Source organism: Cetorhinus maximus, chromosome 16 (assembly GCF_964194155.1).
Source record: "Cetorhinus maximus chromosome 16, sCetMax3.hap1.1, whole genome shotgun sequence".
Classification (NCBI taxonomy): Eukaryota; Metazoa; Chordata; class Chondrichthyes; order Lamniformes; family Cetorhinidae; genus Cetorhinus; species Cetorhinus maximus.
In genome coordinates, this window is record NC_135894.1 from 27,826,491 (window position 1) to 27,847,566 (window position 21,076).

At 45.8% G+C, this 21,076-nt stretch overlaps 1 protein-coding gene across 1 annotated transcript in view; it reads left to right on the forward strand.

Moving 5' to 3' along the window:
- Nucleotides 1–17,318, forward strand: part of plcxd2 (phosphatidylinositol-specific phospholipase C, X domain containing 2) — a 36,718-nt gene extending 19,400 nt beyond the window's left edge. The window contains 3 exon segments of the mRNA XM_078559563.1: nt 3,766–4,226; nt 14,139–14,380; nt 16,536–17,318. Of these exon segments, the coding sequence (XP_078415689.1) occupies nt 3,766–4,226; nt 14,139–14,380; nt 16,536–16,698 (866 nt within the window). The 3' untranslated portion in view covers nt 16,699–17,318.
- The last annotated feature ends 3,758 nt before the right edge of the window (nt 17,319–21,076 follow it).

A 21,076-nucleotide genomic window follows, 5' to 3' on the forward strand; every position in this document is an offset into this window, starting at 1 on the left:
GCTGCCATAGAAAGTAGTTGAGGCCAAAACATTGTGTGTTTTCAAGAAGGAGTTAGATATAGCTCTTTGGGCGAAAGGGATCAAAGGATATAGGGAGAAAGCAGGAGCAGGCTACTGAGTTGGATGATCAGCCATGATCATAATGAATGGCGGAGCAGGCTTGAAGGGCCGAATGGTCTACTCCTGCTCCTAGTTTCTATGTTTCTAAGACAGGCAGCTCATCTGCCAGCATGGGGGCGATTGCACCTCCCTGCTCACCATTGATGGACAGGGACCTAGCAGGGAGACTAGGTGCCTCACCCATCTCCCACACTGACACTGACCTCCTGAGGTCACTGCTTGTGTGAGGGCTTGCAGGCCCGAGTACAACCCAAGGAACCCCTGAGTCTGCTCCTGAAGCTGCCTCTCCATGAGAGTTGCCACTTTCTCGGTGGAGGAGGCTGAGAGCTTGGTGTTAAGGGGCAACACAGAATTCATGCTCCAGATGGACTCCTCATGATGGAGACCATGGCACACAGACCCTCATGGATCTCCACCAGTTCTCCCTGCGCATCCCGCTGGACATCCAGCATCTGCCGCCTGATGGACGACTCCAGAGGCTCATCATCTGCCTCAGGCGTAGTATGGTTCTGGTCTCCAGCTGTAATAAATGAGAACCCAACACAGAACGCCAGCACCACACAACGCCATACTTTTACAAGTCGGTGCTGTATCGGCACCTATTAAAACCATCCAGGCCTCTCCCAGCTCCTCAAGCGAGTGTGATGCGCCCTCACCGCTGTCCATTACCTGCGGAGCTGAAGACCTAATGCCCACTGACGTGTGAGTATCTACACTGGTGCCTGGTTTAGTGAGACGGTGTGACGCTGGTACAGGTGTGCTGTTGTCCCTGGAGCACAATGGGAGGTCCTCAGAGTCGCTGGCATCTCCTGTGGATGGAACAACTGCGCGAGGAAGGCAAAAGATCTGTATATTCAATCATCAAAGTCACTGTGCATGCTAGGCATACTGAGGAGACAGTGGAGACCTGCTGCCTGGTGCCATCTGTATTGGAGCTTCAATGGGCTCTCTGGCTACAACGGTTCAGTTTCTGATGAGAGGACCCTGTTCTGTTTCCAATACCCACCGCTCACACATCTGTCACCTGCACTCTTACCTTCATCCGAGAGTCCTGCCTCACCATGACCAGAGGAGCGAGCTGAATGGGGGCATTCCAGCTCAAGTGCATCACACTCGTGTTTAGTGAGGAAGTACAGATTCAGCACTCCTCCATCTGTTCTGCAGCCGTTCTGACTGCTCTTCTCTTAACAGGGAAAAATAGCCTCATTATTGCTCCATCTCCCTTTTGTGGTGCCCGCCACGCCACCCCCACCCGGGCATTCGGTGGGCGGTGTCACTGTGACACATCTCACTCTGCAATGCACTGAGGCCAGTTGTTCTGGCATCCCAGCCTTGACAGGGCAGGTTTAAGTGCCAGTCGGCATACACACTCTTAGACCCCTGAACGTTCTGAGAAATGGGTACCCGACTAAAGTTCTCCGCACAGGTCTTTGCCATTTCTGCACTTACCCTTGCTGACTGCAGCAGATTATTGAACCTTTTGTGCCACTGAAGCCACGTGCGGCACACCATGTTGTGCCCACTAACCTGGGCAGCGACCTTCTTTGTCAAGTGGGGTGGCCTTCTCTTGCTGTCCCTGGGCATCAAGCTATGCCGCCTGGCACTGACCTCTTTGACCAGCATTCCCAGGCACTCATATGAGAAACTGGGAGGGGAGGGGGGAGTGGAGTGTGCAGAATGTCCACCTGACTTGCACCCCTCCCCTCGCCCGACTTGCACCACCTCCCCCCTTCCCCATGCCTTCCATGACCTCCAGGTGCTGCGGCCATGACTGCTCACCAGGACATTTGTTGGATTTCTTCCAGACAGCTCCCTCAGCCTCCCTCACAACTCCTGGCAGCCATCAGGGAGCTGCCCCTTCTGTTTTTGAACATCCCGCTGGGTCCCCATTGGACCCGGCACCCAATGCTTCCCCATCCCCGTGCACAGAAAAACCAACTGGAGGTTGCGTTTCACGCTGGACGGGCCTTAATTAGCCGCCCAGAGTAATATCGCATTTGTAGCGCAAGCTCAGCTGGGAGCGGGTTTTATGTCTGCTTCTGGCCGCACCCACTTTGGGCGCACCCGAGGGTAAAATTCAGGCCATAGAATCATTACAGCATAGAAGTTGGCCATTTGGCACATCGTGATGCTGGCTCTCCTAAGGAATAATTAATGTACTGCCCGCCCCCTGGCCTCTCCCCACATCTCTCCATGTTCCTCCTTTTCAGATATTTTGAAAATGTAGAAACATTTATGGCACGGAAGGAGGCCACTCTGCCTATCATTTCTGCACCAGCCAAGAAACGAGCCACCCAGCCTAATCCCACTTTCCAGCATTTGGTCCATAGCTACATGAGGTGCAGATCAGACACCTCTTAAATGAGTTGAGGGTTTCTGCCTCTACTACCCTTTCGGGCAGTGAGTTCCAGACTCTGCAGACTCCCCACAACCCTCTGGGTGAAAAAATCTTTCCTTATCTCTCCTCTAATTCCTCTACCGATCACTTCAACTCTATGCCCCCTAGTCATTGACCTCTCTGCTATAGTAAATAGGCTCTTCCCATCCACTCTATCCAGGCCCCTCACAATTTTGTACATCTCAATCAAATCCCCCCTCAGCCTCCTCTGTTCCAAGGAGAACAATCCCAGCCTGTCCCACCTTTCCTCATAGCTTCAATTTTCCAGCCCTGGCAACATCCTCGTAAATCTCCTCTGTACTGATCTACTAATATTAAACAATGGAGTTTGAAGTAATGGAAGCCTATCTGATGATATCTCCATTGCACTTTATTTTTATGACCATATTTTCATATTAACCCTGACTTTCTAACTGAAGGCATTATCTGAAAATTCCTTAAAGTTGATCTTGCAGCAGCTGGCAGTTATACTGCAGCACGTGTGAAGCCCAGGGGGCGTAGCAGATTTCCCTCCTTGGAATGATGGGGCACTTTTTCTCGTACCTGGGACATTTACATTGTGGGGTGAAACAGGCCTGAATCCCTTTTACCTCAAAGCCCCAAAAGGACAATCCGAGAGACTGCACTGGTGACCCCGAACCCCACTAGGCAGGAGCACAGTTCAGACAAACAGGGTAAAGGTGCTACAGATCCATCTGTCACCCACGCTGCTACCTGTTGAGCTGGGTCTTAGGCACGGTCTCCATGGATGCGATGGGCACACTGGATATTTTCTGGAATGGGCTTGATGGGCCAAATGGCCTCCTTCTGTAACTGTTTTATGATCTAGCAAGGCCAAGAGTGCAGTATCACTGAACTGATACAGCAGAGGAGAGAAATTGGCACAATCCTTCACTCCTGTGGACAATTCCTGGTCACACTTTTCTGTCAGTGTTTGCTATTGTAAATTGCTATGTCAAAGTTTTCCATTCAGTTTTTCCATGTCAACTGTCACAATGCTCTGTCCACTGGGGGCACTGTGGAGCATGTTTCTGCCATGGCCCACCTGCGCCTCCACTTTGCGTTTCTCTGGGGCTGTTGTCAGCGGGCGGGGAGGGGGGTTGCGGGGCGATGGGGTGGTGGTTCTCCTGCTTGTCAGCCACAAGAAGCTAACCAGAAGCAAGTACAAACATTTAGGTCAAGAGCAAGTGAAGTGTTTTGAGAATAGTAACCAAACCTTCTCCGGCTTTCCCATGTTTTCTTTCCAGGATCTCATGACTCCTTCAGCTTCTGGATGGACGAAAAATCTCCCGTTGGCCCAGATCAACCCTTCGTCGTAAGGCACCTGGCCGGAATTTTCCAATCTTTCTGGAAGAAGATGATGAAGAAATGGTCAGTGACACAAAGCTTGACTTTTCGGGAGCAGTTGGAGGCAGGCATTCGCTATTTTGATCTCCGAGTTTCCACCAAACCCGGAGAAGATGAGCTTTATTTCATCCATGGCTTGTTTGGCAGCAAAGTTTATGACGGTCTGATAGAAATTAACAATTTCTTGAAAGCTCATACCAAAGAGGTGATCTTTCTGGATTTCAATCATTACTATGAAATGCAAGACTCAAACCATGAATACCTTATCCAAATGCTTAAAAAGACCTTTGGATCAAAACTCTGCAGAGCCAATATAGTTGAGGAAATCACACTCCAGTATTTATGGGAACACAAATACCAGGTTAGTGCCTCCAGGTTCCATTCCGATCCAATATCATATCAAAGCTACAGAGATTGCTGTAGGTTATGTAGCAACATACCAGTGCAGCAATGTAAAAACACACAGTAATGCAACATAGTGACAGGCTACAGTCCAATGTCGTCTCATGGATGCTTTAGAAGGTGTTTCTCCAAAGTTGCCCATGAACAATGTATTTGTGTGTGAGTGTATCTTTTCTTACCCATGGAGTGAGAAATTCAATTTAAAATAACCCGCCAGCAAAGGCTTTTCACCAAAAAGGGAAAGGTTAGTTTATTTCTACACCCTGACTTTGGAGGTTTTTTAATATTCCTTCATGGGATGTGGGCGTCACTGGCTGGGCCAGCATTTTCATTGCCCATCCCTAATTGCCCCCGAGGAGGTGGTGGTGAGCTGCCTTCTTGAGTCCACGTGGTGTAGGTACATCCACTGTGCTGTTAGGGAGGGAGTTCCAGGATTTTGACCCAGTGACAGTGAAGGAATGGCGATATATTCCCAAGTCAGGATGGTGAGTGGCTTGGAGGGGAACTTCCAGGTGGTGGTGTTCCCATGTGTCTGCTGCCCTTGTCCTTTTAGGGGGTAGTGGCCATGCGTTTAGAAGGTGCTGTCGAAGGATCCTTGATGAGGTGTTTAAGGAAAAAAATGATACGACTCATACAACCCACACGCACAAAGATGAGTTGCAGAGGAAGATAAAAACAATACTTATAAAAATTTAATCAATTCAGTCTGTTTGAGTTCAGTGCAAGCCTGATATTTTTGAAGTCGAGATGTTAAGCTCAGTCGATGGAATCAGGTTGAGAAGGAGGAGAGTTGGTTTCTTATTTCTGTTCTGCATGTGTAGCATTTCAGCTGCCTAGTTACTTTACAGCAGACCAGTAGCCGTGTTTCTGGATGTCCCCCTTTGTCTCTCCTTGCAAGCAGCTTTCCTTTCTGCTGCACCAAGGCTGTTTCGAGATGGTTCTTCAAGATGGTTCTAGATGGATCTGTCTTGCAGCCGGCTTGCCCAGCCTTTTCTATGCCTTTTGCAAGCAAGCCAAGATGGTCGCTGTATCAAAATGCTGAATCATGTTCCAAATACAGTAAGCGGTAATCCCATTTTGCAAGCTGAAATCTCCTTACCACCTGCATTAATCAAAAGGACAAAGGTTTTCTCACACTTTAAAGTTCTTATTAGTTAATGCCTTTGTTTGAAGGAAAGCCATCAAGTTAACGAGTATCCATTTACTCGTTTGGAACACACACTGGATTTCAAATGTCCTTTATTTATATATGCCTGAGGATGTCTCCTCCTTGTTTGGCTGAAGTGGTTCCAGCCCAAATCCATCAGGAGAAAGTGACCTGTTAAAGTAACCTCAGAGTCCATTTTGGAAGCAGTCTTTAAACTCAGTCCAAGTTAATCCACCAACATCGTAACATGATAGTAATGTGATGTAGTGATGATCATGTAAATCATGATGATCATCACAATAATGTTGTAACACAATAATGTAATACAGTAATGTGGTAACTGGACTAATAGTGCACAGGCCTAGAATAATGATTCAGAGACAAGGGTTCAAATCCCATTACAGCAGCTGGGGAATTTAAATTCAGTCAGTAATAAGTCTGGAATTGAAAGCTTGTCTCAGTAATGGCGACCACTAAACTATCATCGATTGTTGTAAAAACCCATCTGGTTCACTAATGCCCTTTAGGGAAGGAAATCTGCTGTCCTTACCCGGTCTGGCCTACATGTGACTCCAGATCCACAGCAATGTGGTTGACTTTTAACTGCCCTCTGAAAGGGTCTAGCAAACCACTCAGTTTTACCAAACTGCGACAGAAAAATCAATTAATAATACCGGACCGACTACCCGGCATCGACCTAGGCACTGGAAATGGTAAAGGCAATCTCAGCGCTGTCGACCCTGCAACGTCCTCCTTATTAACATCTAGGGCCTTGTGCCAAAATTGGGAGAGCTGTCTCACAGGCTAGTCAAGCAATAGCCTGACATAGACATGCTCACTGAATCATACCTTACAGATAATGTCCCAGACTCCACCATCACCATCACTGGGTATGTCCTGTCCCACTGGCAGGACAGGCCCAGCAAAGGTGGTGGCACAGTGGTATACAGTCGGGAGGGAGTTGCCCTGGGAGTCCTCAAAATCGAGTCTGGGCCCCATTAAGTCTCATGGCATTAGGTCAAACATGGGCAAGGGGATCTCCTGCTGATTACCACGTACTGCCCTCCTTCAGTTGATGTATCAGTGCTCCTCCATGTTGAACACCACTTGGAGGAAGCACTGAGAGTGGCAAGGATGCAGATTGTACTCTGGGTGGGGGGACTTCAATGGCCATCATCAAAAGTGGATCAGTAGCACCACTACTGACCAAGCTGGCTGAGTCCTAAAGGACATAGCTGCTAAACTGGGTCTGTAGCACGTGGCAAGGGAACCAACAAGAGGAAAAAACATATTTGACCTCATCCTCACCAACCTGCCTGCCGCAGATGCATCTGTCCACGGCAGTATTGGTAGGAGTGACCACCACGCAGTCCTTGCGGAGACCAAGTCCCGCCTTCACATTGAGGATACCCTCCATCGTGTTGTGTGGCACTACCACTGTGCTAAGACGGATAGATTTTGAACAGATCTAGCAACTCAAGACTGGGCATCCATGAGGTGCTGTGAGCCACCAGCAGCAGCAGAATTGTACCCAACCACAATCTGTAAACTCATGGCCCAGCATATCCCCACTCTACCATTACTACCAAGCCAAGGGATCAACCCTGGTTCAATGAAGAGTGCAGGGGGGCATGCCAGGAGCAGCACCAGGCATACCTGAAATGAGGCGCCAACCTGGTTTGCTCCAACACAGGACGAATTGCGGTCAAACAACAAAGGCAGCAAGCGATAGACAGAGCTAAGCAATCCCACAACCAACGGATCAGATCTAAGCTCTGTAGTTCTGCCACATCCAGTCGTGAATGGTGGTGGACAATTAAACAATTCACTGGCATCATTCTGGCAATAGTACTGAAGACTTGTGCTCCAGAACTTGCCGTGCCCCTAGCCAAACTGTTCCAGTACAGCTACAACACTGGCATTTACCCGGCTATGTGGAAAACTGCCCAGGTATGTCCTGTACACAAAAATAAGGACAAATCCCACCCGACCAATTACAGCCCCATTAGTCTACTTTGGATCATCAGTAAAGTAATGGAAGGAGTCATCAACAGGGCTATCAAGTGGCACTTGCTTAGCAATAACCTGCTCACTGACGCCCAGTTTAGGTTCCACCAGGGCCACTCAGCTCCTGACCTCATTCCAGCCTTGGTTCAAACATGGACAAAAGAGCTGAACTCCAAAGGTGAGCTGAGAATGGCTGCCTTTGACATCAAGGCAGCATTTGACTGATTGTGCCATCAAGGAGCCCTAGCAAAATTGAAGTCATTGGAAATCAGGGGGAAAACTCTCAGGACATCGCATTCAGGACATCGCTGCAGGAGTTCCCCAGGGCAGTGTCCTCGGCCCAACCATCTTCAGCTGCTTCATTAATGACCTTCCTTCCATCATAAGGTCAGAAGTGGGGATGTTCGCTGATGATTGCACAATGTTCAGCACCATTCACGACTCCTCAGAAACTGAAGCAGTCCATGTCCAAATGCAGCAAGACCTGGATAATATCCAGACTTGGGCTGACAAGTGGCAAGTAACATTCGTGCCACACAAGCACCAGGCAACGACCATCTCCTACAAGGGAGAATCCAGCCATCTCCCCATGACATTCAATGGCATTGCCATCACTGAATCCCCCACTATCAACATCCTGGGTTTACCATTGACTAGAAACTGAACTGGACTAGCCATATAAATACTGTAGCTACAAAAGCAGGTAAGAGTTTGGGAATTCTGTGGAGAGTAACTCACCTCCTGACTCCGCAGAGCCTGTCCACCATCTACAAGGCACAAGTCAGGAGTGTGATGGAATACTCTCTATTTGCCTGGATGAGTACAGCTCCAACAACACTCAAGAAGCTCGACACCATCCAGGACAAAGCAGCCTGTTTGACTGGCACCACATCCACCACCTTTACCATCCACTCACTCTGTCACCGATGCACAGTGGCAGCAGTGTATGCTATCTACAAGATGCACTGCAGAAATTCACCAAGGCTCCTTAGGCAGCACCTTCCAAACCCATGACCCAACCATCTAGAAGGACAAGGGCAGCAGATAGATGGGAACACCACCACTTGGAAGTTCCCCTCCAAGCCACTTACCATCCTGACTTGGAAATATATCACCATTCCTTCACTGTCGCTGGGTCAAAATCCTGGAACTCCCTTCCTAACAGCACTGGGGGTATACCTACACCACATGGACTGCAGCAGTTCAAGAAGTTAGCTCACCACCACCTTCTCAAGGGCAATTAGGGATGGGCAATAAATGCTGGGCTAGCCACCGATGCCCACATCCCATGAAAGAATAGAAAAAAGCTACTAAACAAAATGAGAGCTCATGGTTCAGCCATTGTAGCATGGATGGAGGATTGGTTAACAGAGAGTAGGGATAAATGGGTCATTTTCTAGTTGGCAAAATGTAACTAGTGGGGTGTCACAGGGATCAGTGCTGGGGCCTCAACTATTTACAATCTATATCAATGACTTGGATGAAGGGACTGTGAATGTGAGGTAGCTAAATTTGCTGATGACACCAAGATAGGCAGGAAAGTAAATTGTGAAGAGGAGGTAAAGAGTCTACAAAGAGATATAGACAAGTTAGGTGCGTGGGCAAAAATTGGGCAGTGAAGTATCATGTGGGAAAATGTGAACTCGTCCACTTTGGCAGGAAGATTAAAAAAGCAGCATGTTATTTTTATTCTTTCATGGATGTGGGCGTTGCTGGCAAGGCCAGTATTTGTTGTCCATAGTTAGTTTGCAGGTACAGCAAGTGATCAGGAAGGCAAATGGAGATGTTGTCATTTATTGCAAGGAGAATGGAATGTAAAAGTAGGAAAGTTTTACTGCAGCTTTGATGAGACCACATCCGCAGTACTGTGTACAGTTCTGGTTTCCTTATTTGAAAAAGGTTATGTCAGTTCTGGTTTCCTTATTTGAAAAAGGTTATGTTAGAAGCAATTCAGAGAACATTCACTCAGTTCATTCCTGGGATGAGGTGCTTATCCTATGAAGAAAGGTTGAACAGATTGGGCCTGTACGCATTGGAGTTTAGAAAAATGAGAGGTGATCTTATTGAAATATATAAGATCCTGAGAGGATTTGATAGGGTGGATACCCAGGGGATATTTCCACTTGTGGGAGAGACTAGAACCGGGGGACACAGTTTAAAAATAAGAGGTCTCCCTTTTAAGATGGAGATGAGGAGAATTTTTTTCTCTCAGAGGGTCCCCAGAGAGCAGTGGAGGCTGGGTCATTGTACATATTCAAGGCTGAGTTAGACAGATTTTTCATAGACAAGGGAGTCAAGGGTTATGGGGGGCAGACAGGAAAGTGGAGTTGATCAGCCATGATCTTATTGAATGGTGGAGCAGGCTTGAGGGGCCGAATGGCCTACTACTGCTCCTAAGTCGTGTGTTCCTATGTTAGCCAGAGGGCACAGATTTAAGATGATTGGCAAAAGAACTAGAGGTGATATGAGGAATTTTCTTTTTACACAAGTTGTTGTGATCTTGAATGTTCTAACAAATAGATACGTTGGGCTGAATGGTCTCCTTCAGTATTGCAACTTTCTGTAAGGTCAGAAGTGGAGATGTTCACTGTTCAGCACCATTCACGACTCCTCAGATACTGAAGCAGTCCGTGTTCAAATGCAGCAAGACCTGGACAACATTCAGGCTTGGGCTAATAAGTAACATTAGCACCACACACATGCCAGGCAATGATCATCTCCAACAAGAGAGAATCTAACCATCGCTCCTTGACATTCACCATCACTGAATCCCCCACTATCAACATCTTGGGGGTTACCATTGACCAGAAACTGAACTGGACTAGCCATATTAATACTGCGGCTACAAGAGCAGGTAAGAGGCTGGGAATCCTGCAATGAGTAAATCACTTCCTGACTGCCCAAAGCCTGCCCACCATCTACAAGCGCAAGTCAGGATTGTAGTAGAATGCCCTCCACTTGCCTGGATGAGTGCAGCTCCCACAACACTCAAGAAGCTCGACACCATCCAGGATAAAGCAGCCCGCTTGATTGGCACCACCTCCACCACATTAAACATTCACTCCCTCCACAGTGTCAGCATAGTGATGCACAGTAGCAGCAGTGTGGACCATCTACAAGATGCACTGCAGGAACTCACCAAGACTCCTTTGGCAGCACTGAAGTTCCCCTCCAAGTCACTCACCATCCTGACTTGGAAATATATCGCCGCCGTTCCTTCACTGTCTCTGGGTCAAAATCCTGGAACTCCCTCCCTAAAAGCACTGTGGGTGTACCTACACCACATGGACTGCAGCGGTTCAAGAAGGCAGCTCACCACCACCTTCTCGAGGGCAATTAGGAATGGGCAATAAATGCTGGCCCAGCCAGCAACGCCCATATCCCGTGAATGAATAAAAAGAATGTTGAGTCTAGAGGTAACAAAGGCATGAATGAGGGTTTTGGCATCAGATGGGCTGAGGCAGGAGTGGAGATGGGCGATATTACGGAGGTGGAAGTCAGTCACCTTGGTGACGGTGTGGTGGGTATGTGTTTGGATGCCCAGCTTAGGCTCAAAAATGACAAGATTGTAAACCAGTGCAAATTTCCTGGCACTGTGGAGACGGGTTTGGAGGAGGTGGGAGGGTTGGTGAGGCAGGAAAATTGGGGGGAAACCCTGTTGGATAGCGCTCACTGACAAGTTTCCCCTTCTGGGTTTATTTCCCAGGGGTGGGAACAATATCCATTGCCCAGGCAGGCAGTCAATTAAGGCTCCACTTTGGGATAATTTTCTGAAGGCCTCGACTGTTTCCTGCCATTGGAGCAGTGTACCCACCCAAACCCCCTGCCAGCTCCTTGAAAGCAGGATCTCACCAGGAGGCTAGTGGGCCACTGCAGGCTGCAATAAGTGGCAGCATCAGGGCTCAGGGGCCTAGGCCTGGCTGCAAGCTCTCTTCCAGAGGGGTTATCCCTCCATTGTGTGTCTCCTCATGGTATTGAGCCTTCTTTGTTTCAGCTGAAGAAGGAGGCCCTCAAGAGCGCCTCTATTTTAGGGAGCCCCCATAGGTCTCCCTCTTCTCCAATAGTGCCCACCTCTCCTGGAGGGGCTGCCATTTAGACACTGATATGGGCGGGATCCTCCTATTGGTCTTCCGGCTTCCCTGCTCAGTGCCATCATTTCATCGCCTTTGGCAAGAGCTTGTGTTTATACACCGTGCTCTGTTTGTTGGGTGCCCTTCTTGGCCCCTCGCCACCCCCCACTCCATTATTTGATGTTGTTAACAGCTCTCCTCAGATACTAACCCTCCTAGTGCCATTACCACCCCCTCCTTGAAAAAACTCACCTTTGACTCCTCTGTCTTTGCAGCCAACCGCCCCATTCCCAACCTTCAGAGTCCTTCAGCGCATTGTCTCAACCCAACCCTGCAGTCATGTATCTTGTGACTCTGTGTTTGAACCACTTTTCCAGTCAAGGCTTCTGCCCTCGCCATTGATTTTTGTTAGGCAAAGGTCTTGCGGGATATGGAGTAAAGGCAGGTTGATGGAGTTGAGGGGCAGATGATCTAATTGAAAGGCAGAGTAGGTTTGATGGGTATTTGGCCTCCTCCTGTTCCTAATGCGCCTGTGCCCTGCACACAAACAACATTCCAAATCTCAACTAACACCCCCCGCAAAACAGTTTAACTGGTTAAAAATTTATTCGGGTTTGTGGGAGCTGAGCTGCCATTACTGTCTATGTAAAAACAGTGAAACAATTTCAAAAGCAAGCTACTGATTGGCTATGAAGTGTTTTAGGGTAACCTGCAAACATACAGCACCCTGTATAAATGCCAGCTCTTTCCAATAGAAATGAAATAATGCAGTCCATGATATCTCTTGCATGATATATACCTGTTTAAAATGGGCATTAGCAAGAGGTCTCTTTTAAACACTGCTTTCATTGCTCTGCCTGCTGTAGGACTACAGGCCGCTTGGTTTCCTACATTAGAGAGTGACTGCCTTCAAAAATACTTCATTAGTTGTTTTCGAGCCATTACAGCACGGAAGGAGGTCATTCAGCCCATCGAGTCCCATGCTGGCTTTTCGTAGAGCAGTCCAGTCAGTCTCAGTCCCCCGGGTTGTAAGGCAGTTTGGGACGTCCTGAAGTCATGAGAGGTGCTATATAAATGCAAAGTCTTTCTTTTAGTGAATAACAACAAAAAACACTGCTATTATATAGCACTTTAAATGTTGTAAAAACCACACACATTGCGTAACAGTAACATTATTAAACAGAATTTGACACCACGCTACATAAAGAACCAATACAGGTGACCAAACTGAGGTAGGTTTTGAGGAGCATCTTCAAGGAGGAGAGAGGGGTGGAGAGGTTTGGGGAGGGAATTCCAGAGCTCACAATTGTTATGATGTGACAGGTGGTATTTGCCAGGCTGACCAAATCTACAAGGGAAACTTGATCACTCTATCACAATGGTTTTGCAATTTGTATTTATTACAAGAAGACTTGTGCACTGAATTTAAAAGTACTGAGTCCACTAACACCTTTGGAGATTTTAAAAGCTAAATTAAAACATTTATTAACAAAAAAAAGAATAAAACACACAAGATTACAATTACACAGTTACTTTATTATAATAATTCCCAAAATTCCTAATTAACCAGACTCCCAACTACACATCCCCTTTAAGGCAACAGTCCAAAATAGATTTTAAATTTATAGAGACAATCCAGCAAGGTTACCACAAGCACCCAATCGACAGTGGAATTCCAAAGGCTTTCAACAAAACTTTGGTTACTGAAACAGCAGACTTCTGCAAAGTGGCTAGAGGCTTATCCCCAAGTCTGTTTCACACGGTGTACCTTTCAGATATTACACGGCCACCCACACACAGCCTTCCATCCTTCTTTAAATACATTTCTTCCTCTTTAATCTGTAAACTCCATTATTCCCACATGTCTTTGGAATTTACTTTTCCCAAAATATAAAAATCTTTTATGTTGTCATTATGACCAGCAGTTTTGGGAAAAAAATCAACGTAATAACCTGCCTTATTTATCTTGTTAGTTGTAAACATCCTACCATGTCTCTTTGAAAATCAAACACCTCTCCATTTATCTTAAAATGCAAATTTCATTCACACCCTAACTGCTTACTTTACCCTAGTTCACTCATTAGCATTTCACATGCTCTTTTACACCTAACTCTTTTGATAATTTCAACCATGCAGTCTATCCGTCTCTAAATCAGCTACATAGACAGAACCATCCACACACACACACACACACACACACACACAAACATAAGCCTACTTTGCAACACCCCACAATAATATTATGAAAAATATGGTAGTTTTGTGACACAATAGACGCAACTTGCATGGAATTTAGTAATGGGAAGTATCTGAATGTTAATTGTATATCAATTGTGTGTAATTATATACAGTTGGGAGGCATTAATTGGGGTTTCACCTGAGCACATATAAGCAGATGTTAACTGAAACTGGTGTGGTTGGGTTAGAAGGCATATGCTTGTAATGTTTCACTCTGTAAATAAATGTAAGACTGGCTCCAGTATCATCCTTTACCAACTGGCTTTCCAGATTCAAACAGTAAATTGTGGTTCACTGTCCTGGTTTAGCTAGTTAGGGCTGAGTAATGCTCTAACCGGTCTAATGCTAGTGCTTCCCATTTAACCTGTCTTGCTAACTCTCTTGTTCTCTTTTCTTGAAACAAAACCAGGTGCTCGTGTTTTACCACCACCCCTTGGCCCACGACTTTCCCTTCCTCTGGCCGGGGAATCAGATGCCAGCCCCCTGGGCAAACACAACTGACGCACAGAAATTGGTTCAGTTCCTGGAGACAACATTGAACGAGCGGGCAAAGCGAGGAACCTTTCACGTGTCGCAGGCCATCCTGACACCTCAAACCAAAACAGTCATTCGAGGACTGATTGTCGGACTGCGCGATTCTCTCGTTGCAAGGCTGGTTTACAATCTGCTTCTACTCTGAGTGCACGCCTTCATTTTTCTTCAAATAGTCTTACTAAAAGAAAATGATCGTTTTCTTTTTCCGAAGGAAGGCATAATAGAGTTGAAAATTGGGATCCATCCCTCCCTTCCCAAAAAGATACTTAGTGCTGTTAGGTTCTGATATTCAATTGTTATTTCAGAGAATTACAGAATGATTACATCACGGAAGGAGGCCAATCGGCACATGGTGTCTGCTCTCCAAATGAGCAGTGCACCTAGTGCCATTCCCCTGCCTTCTCCCTGTAACCGTGGACATTCTTCCTTTACAGATAATAATCCAGTTCCCTCTTGAATTCCTCGATTGACCCTGCCTCCACCACACTCGCAGACAGCGCATTCCAGATCCTAACCACTCACTGTGTGGAGAAGTTTCTCCTCATGTCGCCATTGCTTCTTTGCCCAATTACCTTAAATCTGTGCCCTCCACCAATGGGGACAGCTTATCTCTACCTACCATTCAAGGGGAGATGATAGTGTAGCAGTAACATCACTGGACTGGTAATCTAGAGGCCCAGCTGAATGCTCTGGGGACATGGGTTCAAATCCCACCTCAGCAGCTGATGGCAGTTAAGTTGAATTAATAAATCTGGAATATAAAGCTAGTCTCAGTAATGTCACTGGCTATCAGTAATGGTGACCATGACAACTATCATCGACTGTCATAAAAAAAACCCATCTGGTTCACCAATGTCCTTTAGGGAAGGAAATCTGCCATTTTTACCTGGTCTGGCCTACATGTGACTCCAAGCCCACAGCAATGTGGTTGACTCTGAACGGGCCTAGCAAATCACTCAGTTCAAGGGTAATTAGGGATGGGCAATAAATGCTGGCTTTTCCAGTTATACCCACATCCCACGAAAGAAAAAGAAATTCTGTCCAGACTCCTCATGATTTTGAATACCTCTGTCAAAGACCCCTCTATTTCGTTGTTAATCTCGGGTAGAGTTGTGTGAAAATGGTTGCCAGCAGATGAAGTATACTGCAACAACCTCTTATATTGCACCTTTAACGTATTCAGATCTTCCAAGGAGTGATTATCAGACAAAATTGGACACTGAGCCACCTAAGGTAACATCAGGCAGATGATCAAATTTTGGTTAAAGGGGTATGTTTTAAGAAGTGCCTTAAAGAAGGAAAGCAGGGTAGAGAAGTGGAGAAGTTCAGGGGGGGAATTCCAGAGCTTCAGGCCCAGGCAGCTGAAGACACGCCACCGATGGGGGAGCCATTAAAATCAGGGATGTACGAGAGGCTGGAATCGGTGGAGTGCTGAGCGGTCGGAGAGTTGAGAGGCTGGAGGAGATTACAGAGGTAGCGAGGGCCAAGATCATGGAAGCTTTTGAAATCAAGGATGAGAATTTTAAAATGGGGGTGTTGCCACATTTGGAGCCAATGCAGCGAGCACCGAGGTGATGGGTGAAGAAGTCCTGGAGTGTGTTCGGGTAGGGACAGCTGACGTTTGGCTAAACTCAAGTTGATGGAGGTGTGTGTGAGGCCAGTCAGCAGGATGCTGGAATAGTTGAGTCCGGAGGTAAAAACATGGGTGGGACTAACAGAGTCATCATAACGTTGTATATTACAAAGAACTCACCACTTTCTATTATGAGCTACTAAATAGTAATGTTCCCAGGGCTCTAGTGTAAATGGTGGACAAGTAAATGGAGTACAGTTAGCAGGAGTGCTCCGGTGAGTATGGCTTTAAGAGAGAGGTTTGTTTTTTAGATGGAACAACTTTTCTACCTTCTGAATCTTTCAATCCCAGTCCCTCAGTTCTGGGTTCATCCACTAGGTGGACCACTGTACATGGAAACAAAAATGGAAAAAAAATAAGGGTTTAAAAAAACTACCATGAAATCCAAAATAAATTGTTACTATCTCAGGCACTAAACCCCTGACTCTCGCACAGCTATTTCCCAGTTTTAGCCGAGGATCAAAAAAGAGCTGAGGAGATATTCCTAATGAGGAGAGAAGGAAAGTCAGAAGTGAACCACCCCTAGTCAATCTCGTGTGGAGGGAAAATATGATTCAGATGTGGAGATTTGTGCATTATTTGCATTTGTAAATAATGAGAAACATTCATTCATCTGCTGTATTTATTTTTTCCCCATAGAAATCTTCCTACGATAATGAATTGGGTGAAATCTCAGAAACCCGGTGTGAATGGGGTCAACATCATCACCTCAGACTTTGTGGAACTTGTTGACTTTGCTACGACTGTGATCAAGCTAAACAATTTGCTGTTGCATGACAGGACCAAACGCGAACGTACTTAGAATGCTTCTTTATTTTAACCAGGATGGGAAATATCACATTGATCTCCTGCTCGTAGGGAGTCAAAACCAAGCGTCGTTTCCAGGCGCGTTAGACTGGTTCAGTGCAGACTAACGTAATTCAGAGTTTCCATCTTAAAGTCATACATTCTGTCCTTTTTATATTTGTATTTAAAAATCCTAAGTCCCCATTTATAATGAGAACCACCTATAAAAGCCAGTTACGCCGTACTTATAGTCTAGCTGTGACACTGGAGCGCCTCCACTAGTGGGAGGATGTAATTACAGCGTGACATCTTTACATAGGCAGGGTCTATTACAAATGCGGCCATGTAGAAATGTGTAATAGAAAATATTATGGATATGATGATTTTAATATATATATATATTTATAAATGACAGTGATTAATACTATTAAAACCGCAGGGTGTTTTTGAAAAGGTGCTTTGGAAAAATAATATTTTTAAAAATTAATCTGGATTGTATGAAAACGGTGAAAAATACACTCCAACACTATTTGACTCTTTGATCACGAGTTATAATTTGGACATTTGTATATATCGATATCACCAAATTAAAAGTTAAAGGCTAACAAATTGAAGAGGGAACAATATGTCTGAATGCCTCATCTCAGATATGTGCAACTATTCAATTTTATTCAGAGGAGCACGAACAAAATGAATATAAAATTGGTGTTCTGCACTGCAGTAAATTAGCTTTCTAATGAACCAGAACGGGATTGTGCCGTGTCTGATCAGATCAGAATGCCTCTTTTGCATGTGTTCTCAGTGCAATGCTGGCCAATGACTGAATCACCTTATAGATTGGGGAGAGCTCCCTTGGCTGGTGCTTGGGAGCGCTAGATTGCATCGGAGCAGGGTAGAGAGAAGTCGGCAGATTCCTTTCTAGTCCATCTCTTCAGTGTAATTGAAGAAAATATTTGTGTGGCTGTTGTTAACCGGTTGTGCTTGGAAAATTCACTTTTTGCATTTAGCAACGCAGAGGTCCGTTGAATCCAAAACTGTCTTAAGCTATGTTTTAATTTAGTTTTTCTCCTGGGGATTCGCGTTCCTGCCTCACAGCAGGGGTATAAGTTGGTCGAACTACCTCCGAGAGCTAGAAAGGAGGACTCTCCTCCTGCTGAAAGTACCTGGCCAGGCACTTTGCTTTTGCGTGCAGCCATTATGATGTTGTTGAAGTTGGAATCGATACCTCCAGATGAAGGGCGAGCACGGGGGGGGGGGGGGGGGCCGAATGGCCGTCTTCTGTGTTACAATTTCTATGAAATAGATTTGCAATGTGATGATGCATTCAGTGAAATTAATGCCGCTGTGTCAAATGTTTGTCTACCATTTAAAGGCAAAATTGCCACACTCTTCCGTGAGTGGTTTACCCTTGTGGATGAATAGATGCTGGTTGGTGAGTTGACATGGGTTTTAAATGCAGGAGATGCACTACTGTTTCTGACATTTATTTAACTACTAACTCTGCGGCTTTTACGAAGCTGTGCAATTGCAACGAAGAATATTAGGACTGGGTATCTGAATGTGCCCAGCAGTTGCCATAATGCCCCCTGTAGTCTCGTCCTCACCGCACGGATTTCGGGGTACTTACAGGTTGCCCTTGCCCACGACGGATTGGGCAGAAAATCATGTGCCCGTGATCCCAGGGAGGCACGGAAGGCAAAACTGGGATTCGGGATCACTGAACCTGCTCGAGCAAATTGCGAGAGGCTGTCATGTTACCTCCTGCACCCAATCCCTCCCACCCCAACACGTTGGCGCCACTCGGTGCCCGAGTTGACCATCCGCTCGTGTTTCACCTTCCCTCGCCAGCAAACCAGCGCTTTGTTACCTTATTGGACACGGCTGTAGGTTAGTGTCCAGCACCCTTTCTCTTCACCTAGGGAGAAAACACTCGAAATTGATCAGCATCGACCACTGGAGTTTTATAACGTTAATTTCACAAATAATTCCTGGTGTTTACATAGTGGTTGTTGGTACTTCAAGAATTAAATGTTCACGCGTGAGTGATAGTTGTAAAGAAGTTGATTTCAGGGGTATTATTTATGGTATTTTTGTGAATCTGAAATGACTGTTGGCTTCCATGTATAGTAACAAGATATTTGCTGTAAATTTCTGTTGCCGGTACACATGAACTGAAAAATTACATTCCAGTCATTCAATAAACATTTTAAAAGACAGTGAGACTTCATATTTTACTTTGGTTCGTTGTTCACCATTATGGATTCCAGGTGTCCTCTCAAATTTCTGACAGATTTGCTGTCACAAGTTTATCATGTAAAGAGGGTGATGGTGGTGTCACTGGGCTGGTAATCCAGGGGTCCACAGTAATGTTGTGGGGCCATGGGTTCAAATCTCACCTTGGCAGACAGGAGAATTTAAATTCCATCAATAAAACTGGGATATCAAAAAAAAAAGCTAGTCTCAGTAATGGTGACTTATCATTGATGTGAATTGATTCCAATTTACCTGGGTCAGATCCATTCTTACCTCACTGAAGTTGGCTTTACCCCAGTTCGTTGCTTTTGCTCGGGATTGCTCCTTGTCCTTTTCCATAACCAACCTAAACCTTATGATACAATGATCGCTGTCCCCTAAATGCACCCCTACCGACACTTGGCCCACCTCATTCCCAAATTAGGTGCAGAATGCTATTTTTTTCATTGGACTGGAAACATACTGATTGAGAAAATTCTCCTGAACACACTCAAGAAGCTTTTGCTCCTCTCTGCCCTTCACACTATTACTATCCCAGTCAATATTTGAATAATTCAAGTCCCCCATTATAATTACTCTTTAATTATAGAACTCTGTAATTTCCTAGCAAAGGTGTCCCTCTACATCTTTCCCACTAGTTGGTTACCTATAGACTACACCGAGCAATGTAATAGCACCTCTATTGTTCCTTAGCTCTTACCAAATAGATTCTGTCCTTGACCTCCTAGGACACCCCCTCTCTCTCTCCAGCAATTTTCTCCTTAATCAATAATGTTATCCTTTCTATAATAATATTAAATAAAAACAAAGTGCTGGATAAATCAGCAAGTGTGGCAGCATCTGTGGAGAGGGAAACAGTTAACGTTTCGAGTCCGTATGACTTCTTCAGAATTCTCTATCTCGGTCCAGCTCTGAAGAAGAGTCATACAGGCAGAGTTAACAGGCAGAGTTTAGGAAGCTCAGAAGGAAACTAGCAAGCATGTCCTCAAAGGTAATAACCTCCAGACTACTCCCAGTACCATGTGCAAGTGAGTATAGAAACAGGAGGGTAGACCAGATTAATGTGTGGCTGGAAAGATGGTGTAGGAGGGAGGGCTTTAGATTCCTGGAACACTAGGGTCAGGTCCTGGGGCGATGGGACCTGTCACGCTGGATGGGTTGCGCCTAAACAAAGCTGGGACCAATTTTCTTGTGGAATGATTTACTGGTGCAATTGGGGAGGGTTTAAACTAACTTGGCAGGTTAAACCGTTAACTGTGTTTCTCTCTCCACAGATGCTGCCACACCTGCTGAGTTTTTCCAGCATTTTCGGTTTTTATTTCAGATTTCCAGCATCTGCATTATTTTGCTTTTATCTTACTGTTATTCCTTCTCCTTTCCTCCCTTTCCTATCTTTCCTGAACACCTTGTATCCACGAATATTTATTACCCAGTCCTGCCCTTCTTTGGGCCAGGTTTCTGTTATTGCAGCAGCATCATATTCCCACATGGCAATCTGCATCTGCAGCTCACCAACCTTATTTACCACACTCTGTGCATTCACATACATGCACAGTAATCCTAATTCAGACTTGATAACATTCCCTCTTACTTTGACCCCACCTAATACTTTACTATTTCCTACTCTGGTGCTATCTATCTATTTCTCAGCATTGTGTACCCTGGTATTCCTCTCTGATATTAGCCGCTGGTTGACCCCTGCCAAGTTAGTTTAAACCCTCCCCAATTGCACCAGCAAATCGTTCCACAAGGAAATTGGTCCCAGCTTTGTTTAGGCGCAATCCATCCAGTGTGACAGGTCCCATCGCCCCAGGACCTGACCCTAGTGTTCCAGGAATCTAAAGCCTTCCCTCCTACACCATCTTTCCAGCCACACATTAATCTGGTCTACCCTCCTGTTTCTATATTCACTTGCACATGGTACTGGGAGTAGTCTGGAGATTATTACCTTTGAGGACATGCTTGCTAGTTTCCTTCCGAGCTTCCTAGACTCTGCCTACATGACATCCCTCTTTCTATGTTGTTGGTGCCATTAAAGACCATGATTGCTGGCTGCTCACCCTCCCCGTCAGTGTTCTGCAGCAGCCCCATGACATCATTGACCCTGGAATGAGGGAGGCAACATACCATCCTGGATTCAC